Source organism: Lupinus angustifolius, chromosome LG18, assembly GCF_001865875.1.
Source record: "Lupinus angustifolius cultivar Tanjil chromosome LG18, LupAngTanjil_v1.0, whole genome shotgun sequence".
Taxonomy (NCBI): domain Eukaryota; kingdom Viridiplantae; phylum Streptophyta; class Magnoliopsida; order Fabales; family Fabaceae; genus Lupinus; species Lupinus angustifolius.
Genome location: NC_032026.1, coordinates 10916434 through 10927972, shown reverse-complemented (window position 1 = coordinate 10927972; position 11539 = coordinate 10916434). Strand labels below are relative to the sequence as shown.

Sequence of the window (11539 nt, the reverse complement as noted above, 5' to 3'; positions counted from 1 at the left end):
ATTAGGAAAGATTCCAGAGTGGTATTGGATAATATCCAATTAATTGTGGAGAATATGGTCTTTTAGATATATGGGTTTACTAAAAGATCAAAAGTTTAATTCTTAGAAGCAAAATTTGTTAAAAGAAACATTATACACCCTAAAATAGATTAGTTTTATACTCAATAAGGGTAAAAGAATACTACTAATTGTACAAAAAATAATATTATGAAATAACTTATCTCCTTAAATTATCTTATTATTTAATATCTATCTTACTTTTCTATATTATTATAAAAAGAAAAAATAAAATATATGTCAAAATAAGACATGTGTCAATTAAATTTAAGCAGATAAATATTATCGGATGATAATAACTTGTGTAGAAATATATAAATGTAAATAAAGTTTTCACAACATATTAAAATTTTAATTCTAATTGAAATTATATTCTAAATAATAAAACTAAAAATATAAATACACTTATTTCTAAATATAACTTGTTATTCGTCCTTTTAAAAGAGTCTCTCTATCTTGACATGATGAGAAGATTAGGATAACTGACTTTGAATACCTTAACCTAAAAGAAACTCCCGTTTTACAACCGAAAAACATTGCCCAAGATTTATGTTCTATTTAAATAAATGTTAATGCATACATGCCTAATGTATTGAAGTAAATTTTACATAAATACGTATGTTTATGTAGACATAATAATCAACTGATTTATGAGAAAAAATATTTCTATTTTCAACCGGTCGTATTAAGCAATATTATTTAGTATACAATGGAGTTATTGAATTACAAGTGATATTACATTTCATACTTGTAAAGGCAATCCAAGACAGTTTATAATTCTTCATTCATTGTAAATACTTTCTTCTACGGTGTGTGATAAAAAAGGGGATAGAGTTACTTGGAAAGATGTATTCCAATGTGATAAGTATTAGTGAGTGTGTAAGGTATATAGACATCTCAGGGAGAGATATTGTAATTACAACTCATAATATTTAATGAAAAATCTCTTGTGTTGTAAGAGTACTAGACGTAGCATTCGATGGACAAGAAGGTGAATCAGTATAAAAATTCGGTGTACTCTCTTCTCTCTTTATTTTCTTCAATTATTTACTTGTTATTTTCTGCAGATTATTTCCGCTGCTCTTAACTCTTATATTATAAAAAAAGGGGTCATAATTTTTTAAGTTAACTAATTCTGCCTCTCTTAGTTGCAATCTCATTCTTATAGGTTTTAGAGCTAAAAGTGGCCTCAAATTTTCCAACAAGGTAATCATTTTGAAATTAGTCCTTGGCCTATTTTCTAACTTGTGTCACATTATTAAACTAGAGACATTTTGGTAAGCCCGTTCCATCATTTGTGCTATGAACATACACAATCCAGTACCCAGTTACTCATATGTTAATCTGCTCTAAATGTAATGCTTTTTGGATTAAGGTTCTCTCTTGGCAGGAAAACATACCCCTAACAAATAATTGAAGTAGACAGAAAACATACCCCTCACAAATAATTGAAGTAGACAGAAAACTAAAGCTGTAGTTGTGCCAGAGTTGATTATTTTTTACACCATCACAATTAATCCTTCTGCATATGCATTATAATGATGGAAACTGACAGCAAACTTTTCTTTCTGGGTTAACGATGATCCGTGATCTTACGCCATTACTATAATAACAAAAGAAATTTTTGATATCTACTCTGTAGCAGAGTTAGTGAACATAGATTTACGTACACGTTTTATGAAATGAAGAGGAGGAATTTCAATCTCAGATAGAATAATTTGTGCAATTGGATTATTGTAAAAAATATCCTTGACACAGATAATGTGTTGTACTCAAAAGAATGCAAACTAGTTACCAAATAAAAAGAAAACAAAAGCAGCACTAACTAGATATCCTTATTAGCTCTAGTTCCATTTCCCATCTCAACTCCATTGCCATAATCTTCGTGTTCAACGAACCTTGACCAGTAGGGGTGTTCCCTCCATACCCTTCCCATTTCTTCAATAGGAATGCCCTTAGTTTCAGGCAACATGAAGTAAATAAAAACTGTCATCACAAACACAAAGGCACCAAAGAAGATGAACAATCCAAACTTCATGTGGCAAAGCATGAGCAAGAAAATTTGTGCAACAAGGAATGTGAACAGCATGTTGACAGATACAGTGATACTTTGAGCGGCCGAACGAATCTCCATGGGGAAGATCTCACTAGGCACCAACCAACCAAGGGGACCCCATGACCAAGCAAACCCAGCTACATAAGTGCAGATGAAGATCACCACAACTGCTGCATACCACTTCGGCAATTCGCCCGGATTTCCATTAATTCCAAACTTGGCTCCAATAGCAGCTGCAATTACAGCCTGTGCAAATCAACAAATATTGGGTTAACAATTTAATAGGATGTAACTATGTAAGTCATATGTGACAAAAATTGAAAGTCACCATATATATTTAGGACTAGTTCTAACTTGTAAGCTTTTAAGTTTAAATATAATTCAATAACCAATAAACTATCTCAAATCAGGTATTTAAGTCAATATTACATTGAAGGTTAAGGAAAAGGGTACCTGGCATATCAACATTTGGGTTCCACCCTCAAGGAAAAGGGCTCTCCTACCCCACTTATCAACTCCATAAACCGAAACAGAAGTAGCGATAACATTAACAATGCCAGTGATCACAGCTGACATGAGAGAAGCATCATCCTTAAATCCAATTGAGTTAAACAGCACGGGTGCGTAAAACATAATCACATTGATGCCAGTAAATTGCTGGAAGAATGGAATCATTATGGCCATAGTGAGTTGTGGTCTGTACTTCCTTTGCAACAAGTTCCTCCAAGGGTGTTCCACTAACATAGATGCTTCACTAGCTGCAACAAGGTCATTGAACTCTTCTTCAACATCATCTACTCCACGGACTCTCTGAAGTTGTGCCTTAGCTGCCTCGCGATTGCCGCGCTCGATCAACGAATTCGGAGTGTCCGGAAGGACTAATGATCCAATTGTGATTACAAGGGCAGGGACTACTGCACCACCCAAACTCAACCTCCATCCCCAGCCACCTTTTAGTTTGGCAAAGAAGTAGTTCAATATATTGGCTATAAGGATACCAAATGTGATGGACATTTGAAAACCAATGTTCAAAGCTCCTCTGTATTTGTAGGGAGCCATCTCAGAGAGGTATAGTGGCACAGACTGTTAATCATACAAAATTAACAAAGGTTAGTACCAATTGATTTAAATATAACACTTAGCAAATTACAACTGGTTAAATAAAATGTAAATGATTTCCATGGTACGTAGGTGAATCAACAAAGTATTAATCACGAGTGAACATGGAAAATAACAATTAATGTAATTTTAAACTCCTAGGTAACACAAATAGATATGAACAAAAAATTATTCAAAATAGACGGACGAATAGGAACAAAATTAGTATTGGCAAGTTATTACAGAGGACCAAGGGCTGTTTTCATCTTGTCACCTTTCTTGGAAAACGCTATCGAGATAGAAGATATGATCCTGTTTATTGTGCCATTTTTGTTTCATTTCATACATTCAATTATGCAATCAAACTCCATGGAAAATAAAGTAAATGGTGGTGTGAACGGGAAAATATGTGAAGAAAATTTGGGCACAATAATTAAGCCAATATTAATAAAGTAGCGCAAGTAAGCTATATATTTGTCCCACATTAAGATATCACTCTCATCCCATGTTGAATAGAAGAATTAGGGATGCAAATTGGTTCCATTTCTTTCCAACACAACAAGAACTAGCGGATTATTTGAAAAAGCATATAATCTCACGGAAACATAGTAGATTAGAGAAATCAAAAGTCGGGAATAGTAATTGACTATTTGGCTGAATAAATAGGTATGAGTAACTTTTTACAAAAGCCATTTTCTCTACTGGCAGAATAATTATAGAATAATTTATATATATATATTTTGTTGTTATAAAAACTAGTGACTTTTTCTATCATTTATAATGTATAATTTGTATGTTATAAATATCAAATATAATATTTTATGTTAAATGTTTATAATCTACCGTTGAATTTATTCGATCGTGTAATATTTAAATTTTTTTAAATTAAACATTCATATTCTACATTAAAAACTGATAGTTATAATGCAAGAAATAAGAAATAGTTAACCAAATAACATGCAACATATATTAGGTGTAGAGGAATATTGGTTTTATATGGATTTTTTTTGTTGTAAAATTTAGAAAATAGGGAGAACCACAAATTACACCATGATGGGTGGTTATTTTGAGTTTTTCCTTTATAAATAACTAGCGTGTTGACATGCACTGTCGTGCCTGTCAACCCGCTTTCCTATCGTTTGTAATGTATAATTTGTATTTTATAAATTCAAATATAATTTTTTGCGCTAAATTTACAATTGAATTTATTCAATTGGTCTATATTCAATTTTTTAAATACACTTTTAAAATAAGAAAATAATAAGGATAAAATAAGAAAATAATATTATATGATTTTTTTGGTAGAAATAAAAAGATATTGATGGCAAAATAGGAAAATAATAATATTGCAAAGCTGCATTTATATTGTTTCTCTGGACTCTACTAGATGTTAAGTGTTGTGCATTTTAAGTGTTCAAAAATAAACTTAACTTATAATCATATCTTGAGGGAATTAAATACCAAAATAATAGTAAAATAGTACGGAAAATACATATTGAACGGCATTGCTTCCTCGATATCCAATTAAATTTTTAATAAAATTAGGAAGAAATGGCATTGAAGGAATCAAGGGCATATGGCTTGGTTTTATCCCTTGAAGTGAAAACAGCCCAGGGTTTTTGTTTAAAATTTGAAGTCTTAACGCGGACATTTCCCACGCTAATGATAAAAAACTGAAACAAAAGACTTCAAGCCATAAAGTGATAAAACAGACTGGGGTGTTGACTCTAAAATGTTTTCTTATAAACAAATCTATATAAATATACGATACATACTCAAATTTTGTGTTTTCATTTGCTGACCTTTTTATTTTCGGTTGCAATATTAAAGCTAATTTTGTAACTAACTGAAATTTAAAGAATAACTAAAAAATACATATATTATTTATTTATTTATTAATTGGAGTAATTTAATATATAAATAATTTAAATGATCACTTATTTTTTATATTTTAATTATAATAGGATATGTATATTTTATTTATTTGTTTGTTTTATTTTAATGTATGTTTTCTGTTTTCAATATATTTATTTAAAAAATGTTGTTACATATTTATAATATTCTTCTATTATTAACACCATATATTGTTAAAATTTACAATATAAAATATTTAATACATTCATCTTATAATCAAATGCAAGAATAATAATATATAGATCACAAGAAATCCAATAAAAAAATATTGAAAGGCATTTAATATAATTTTATATTGATAACATTTAATGTAATTTATTAAATATTGAATGTAAAAGTGGTAAGCGAAATAATGAAAAATTACTTTCATTATTTTTATAAAAAGTTGTTTTTAAACGCTAAAAACTTAATTTTTTAAAAGCTAAAAGATACCTTCAATTTTTATTTATCAAAGAGTATATTAGCTACCTGAAAAGCTACATCGTTACACATTTTCGCATATTATTCTTGTGTCCATTCTACCGTTGTAAATTGTGATCACGGTTATTTTAATTAAAAAATATTTTCCAAATCTATATGTTCTAGTGCATCTAACCAAATGCAGTCTATTATGATTATGTTGTGCATTATGATTCAACATAGTGGCAAATTATAATGTCATATGTTTGTCATAATTAAATCATAACAAGTATATATTATTTTAAATCATATCCCGCTCCAATATCATTGAAACAAATATAAGAAAATAATAATAAATTTTTAATTCACATTATTTTACATAATTTTAGATATATTAATGTTGGGATAACATTATGTAAAATCAGGATCACCTGTCCTAAAAAGTTTCTATCTATTAAACCAACTATATTCATTTATATATATACTATATATAAAGCCAAAATTTGAAATAACTTCTCTCATGGTGTAATTTTCATTTCCTATTTTGTCCTTCACATTATTTAATTTTTACAAAAAACTATATAATCCTAAGCAACTACCACCAATACATTAATTAACCACATATCTCAAATTAAATTAAACATTATCATAAACATAAAAAATATAATATAAAGTACATCAAATATAACAAATACATTCTAATTCAAAAAATGAAATATATAAAAATTGAATATGTAGTATTACATAATATTTTATGTGATACTACATATTCTAGTCCATATAATATAAAAAATATATTTTATGTTTTTATTATTTTTCTTTTTAATTAGTTATCACTTTTTAATTAGGTTAGACATGAATACCAAAAGTGGGAGAGTGATCCCATTCCAGAATGTGATACGGTGAGAATGATAAAGAGGATACTTCATCATTGTTCATCGGAAAAAAAGGGTTAGAGAAAGAGTGAGATATACCTGATTGGCGAACCCAATACCTAACCCAAGTAAGATCCGACCCACGATCAACATCCATATATTCTGAGCAAACCCATTGATGAGTGCACCCACAAGAAACAACACACCACCGAACAGCATGGACAGTTTCCTCCCAAACTTACGCGTCACGGTGGACGCCACCAGCGACGACAACAGCGCCGCCAGGTACAGCGACGACGTGAATATAGTCAGCGTTGGGCTATCGTATTGACAGTACTTGTTCGTCGATTCCTCCCCCTGTTTCCTCCGATACACCGACGGAAAAAACTTAATCAGAAACGGATCCATTGACGTAACCCCACCTAACCAAAACGCCAAAAAACCATTAAAAACATAACACACAACGTTAAAAAGATAAAAGTTGATAAAGAACTTGTTTTTTAGAATATAGTGTGTGTTAAATGTACATACCAGAAATTCCAATATCGTAACCGAAGATCAAACCACCCATGGCTGCAACGACACATGTTACAGTGACAAAGGGAGTGAGGTTTCCAGGGTACTCCTTGCCATTACCTCCACCTATTCCTCCAGCAGCTGGCATTTTCTCTACAGTATATGATAGATAGAGAAGAACAAGTACTAGTAAATTATAATGGAGATTTTTTATTAAGACTGGATAGTGTATGTTTATATAGCAGACTGAGAGGGAAAAAATTTCCTGATATCTATTTTCCTCATGAAATGTTGAGCTGTTGTCAATGATGTAACGATAAAAAAGAAATAGGATAGCTTTCAAACAAGGAAAGAAAAAAAAATTAAAAGTTGTCATTAATATTACCATTAAAAGCTTTGTTGAATATATGTTTTAATAAAATCATATATTTTAAAATGGGTGTGGTTAACACGTCAGATAATACTTAGACACAAAGGAGATGATGAAAATGAGTTAGACCTCTCTCCATTAATGAAGAGGCAATTTATGGAAAAATGTATTAAAAAAATTAAAAAACAAAGATATTACTCAATTTATAATGACTTAGATCATACTATAATTTTTCTTCATAAATAGGTGAGTTTAGACTTCTTAAAAAAATCTATATATAATGTAATAATTTAGACTTCTGTCATTTAAAAAGTGTGGTGTGTGTCTAACATGTCAATCTATATAAGTGTACTATTTTAATATAACTAAAATTATTAGGTATAAATTTGAATATAAAAATATAATTTAATTAATTATTGATATTAAATACCTAATTTAAAAAAAATATGTTAGTTTATTCAAGAAGGGTTGATTATTTAAAAGCTTTATAATACAATTGACTTTTAAATGGGTGATTTTTTTTTTTTGACAGATGAAATCCAAATGACACACGTTATAAAGGTTATAGATCTATTTAGTGTTAAATTTTTTATTACCAATTTCCATTCTAGTGTGAGTGCATTAAATTTATTCTTCTTTTTTTAGATTCCATTTGTTATATGGATGTGACTGCTGAGTCATTTTATATGGAAAAACGATTGTAATTACAAGATTATGATTTATCCATTTGCAACATTAGGAAAGATTCCAGAGTGGTATTGGATAATATCCAATTAATTGTGGAGAATATGGTCTTTTAGATATATGGGTTTACTAAAAGATCAAAAGTTTAATTCTTAGAAGCAAAATTTGTTAAAAGAAACATTATACACCCTAAAATAGATTAGTTTTATACTCAATAAGGGTAAAAGAATACTACTAATTGTACAAAAAATAATATTATGAAATAACTTATCTCCTTAAATTATCTTATTATTTAATATCTATCTTACTTTTCTATATTATTATAAAAAGAAAAAATAAAATATATGTCAAAATAAGACATGTGTCAATTAAATTTAAGCAGATAAATATTATCGGATGATAATAACTTGTGTAGAAATATATAAATGTAAATAAAGTTTTCACAACATATTAAAATTTTAATTCTAATTGAAATTATATTCTAAATAATAAAACTAAAAATATAAATACACTTATTTCTAAATATAACTTGTTATTCGTCCTTTTAAAAGAGTCTCTCTATCTTGACATGATGAGAAGATTAGGATAACTGACTTTGAATACCTTAACCTAAAAGAAACTCCCGTTTTACAACCGAAAAACATTGCCCAAGATTTATGTTCTATTTAAATAAATGTTAATGCATACATGCCTAATGTATTGAAGTAAATTTTACATAAATACGTATGTTTATGTAGACATAATAATCAACTGATTTATGAGAAAAAATATTTCTATTTTCAACCGGTCAAATTTTAATTAGTTATCTCTATACAACTTAGAAAAACAAAAACAAAAAAGATAATCCTTATAAATAATTGTCTGTACAAATTGTTTCGTATTTTAACTTGGCCAACTAAAATCAAATCTATTCTTATAATCAACCTAATTTGAGTGAATTAATGAATTCTCGAGTACTTACATTTTTTTTTACCGAAAGTATTTTCTCATCATGTGGATAAACAACAAATGATGCTAATATAATATTTAATTAAATTATTTAAGCTTAATATTGAAATTTGATGTATATTGTGTATATGGAAAAAAATTGTAAAAGAGAAAAAAATCAAACGAAATATTTATAGATGATAGGAATTAATCTTCTACAATCAATTGTCAACAACACCATTAATTGGAAAAATAAAATTTATTATTTATCAAATTTTCCAAGTAAGAAATTGTTTATAATTTAGATTAAATTAATTTAATTTCACAATATTTAACTCTAATTACAAAGAGAGGACGTATAAATGGATAACACTTTATCCATCCGTTTCTCTATTGTTTCGAATAGTAAAATTTTCTGTTTTATAAATTACTTTGCATAATATATAATATTGTTAACTAGTTTATTAACTCTATCCATCTATCCATTTATATATGGCAGTGTTAGATAATGCGAGTTTTAGCATTTCAAGTAGTTAGTAGCTTTTGACTCTTACAATAACATACTAAACTTATTTGGTAAACAAAAATTGAATAAAGCTTATATCATTTCAAAGTTAATTTATAGAAAACTGTTTGAAATAACTTTAAAATGAAACAGTTTTCAATAATTTGTTTATAAATTTTACTCTTTAAATTTAAAAAATTACAATAGTTTTCTCTAACTAATAAAGTCAATCATTTCTTTTTACCTTTATAATATATGATTAATTATGAATAAATTTAAAAAAAATATTGTATATCAGAATAAACAAAATGTGACATTAAATGATTGAATTTTCTGATTTTGAAATATTTATATATTTAATCATCCCAATTAATAAATATTGTATATTCTTTTTAGTTATTTTTCACATTTCAACTAGTTTAAAAAATAATTTTATCAAAGAGGTAAATTTTAATAATCTAAATACACATTTATAAGTTTCTAGCTACTTTTATAGTTACATGTTATAATTTCAAAATTACATACTACAAACTCATAATAACAATTTATAAGTTTATAACTACACACCACAAACTCACATGTATATGTTAGTTTTGCTGAACATAGAACTTGGTTATTTTTTAGTTTACCACCAACTATATAAATTATTAAGAGTTTTATTTTTTGCACATTTGATTTGATATTAATATCAATACATCATAAACACACAATATAATAGAGAACATTGGACGTCAAGTGAGTGCAGGAAACATATTTGTTTATTTTCATATTTATGTGTATGACTCAATTTTTCATTAAATATAATTAAAATAATTGTATTTATTTATTTTTAATATATTTGTTATTTAAATAAAATAGATTATATGATAGATTCATTAAAAATTAGAGATTTGTTATTACAATAGATATTATAATAATGAGAATTATGTCTTTTATTTTTTTTTAGTTTAAATTGTTCTTGATCATAGAATCATTTAGAATATAATATCAAGTACTAAATGAGATGAATATATATGATAGGATTTATTCAATAAACATTAATAAATCTCATGTTTTAAATTTCAAAGATGACGCATATATGGATATCATTATAAAACTTGACATCTTCCTCTGTAATCAAGAAAATACGCGGAGGTTATTAACTATTGTTTACACAAATTTTTATATTACTTGGTTTTTATTAATATTTATTTTTAAATTTTTTTATTAATTCTTATTTACACATATAATTATAAAGATAAATTAAACCTTCTTTTACTCATTTAAATAAAAAAAGGTATGAAAATTAGTAGCCCATATCCTCATTAATGGTTGACTTTTAAAGAAAAGGAAAGGCCTTGCACATGTTAGGTAGAGAAATTTGGGATAACGTTGTGGAAAAAAAATTATGATATAATACTTTAAATATAATGTAATAACGTTTTACCTTCTATTAACAATATAATAAAAAAAAACCCTTATGCTACATGTTACTTTCTCCTTCCCTCATGTCATATATCATTTTCTCATTCTCTCATGCCACATGTCACTTTCTCCTTCCCTCATGCCACATGTCACTTTCTCCTTGCCACATGTCACTTTCTCCTACTTTTTTATATATTATATATTTTATATGCTAATAATAATTTAATATTAATTAGTGATTGATTCATGTCGCTACCCACTAAAATTGAGTGTTTACAACATCTATGTTTTGTTATGTTAAAAAGTAATAGTCATTGAACATTAGATGAAATTGAAATCATTTTTCACATTCAAATTATTTTTTTACATTAATCTATCTATATAATTTAATGTTTACCATTAATCTAAGAATAATTGTACTTTTTCATCTTATCAAAGTTTTTTGACATTTTCCGCACTGAATTTTAATATTACAGTTCAGATTCTTTGATTTTTAATTTTTCTCTATTAACAACATTATAAAAAAAACTCCCTTATGCCACATGTCAATCTCTCCTTACATTTTTTCCTTCATGTCACATGTCACCTCCTCCTCACATTTTTTCCTTCCTACTTTTTATATATTTTATATGTTAATAATAATTTAATACTAATTGTAGAAAATTCAAATTAAAAATTATCAATTTATTTTTCTTATGTGCTTAAACATGCAAATACACAAGTAAGATGTATAT

The 11539-nt window shown here is 27.3% G+C and overlaps 1 protein-coding gene across 1 annotated transcript; it reads right to left on the bottom strand.

The window, feature by feature from the left end:
* On the bottom strand, positions 1765 to 7133 carry LOC109332364 (sugar transport protein 1-like). Its single transcript, XM_019567322.1, has 4 exons — positions 6931 to 7133; positions 6499 to 6821; positions 2567 to 3196; positions 1765 to 2359 (listed from the first exon to the last, which is right to left on the bottom strand). Exons 1-4 carry the CDS (start codon positions 7061 to 7063, stop codon positions 1883 to 1885), a joined length of 1563 nt encoding a protein of 520 aa, XP_019422867.1. The 5' UTR covers positions 7064 to 7133; the 3' UTR covers positions 1765 to 1882.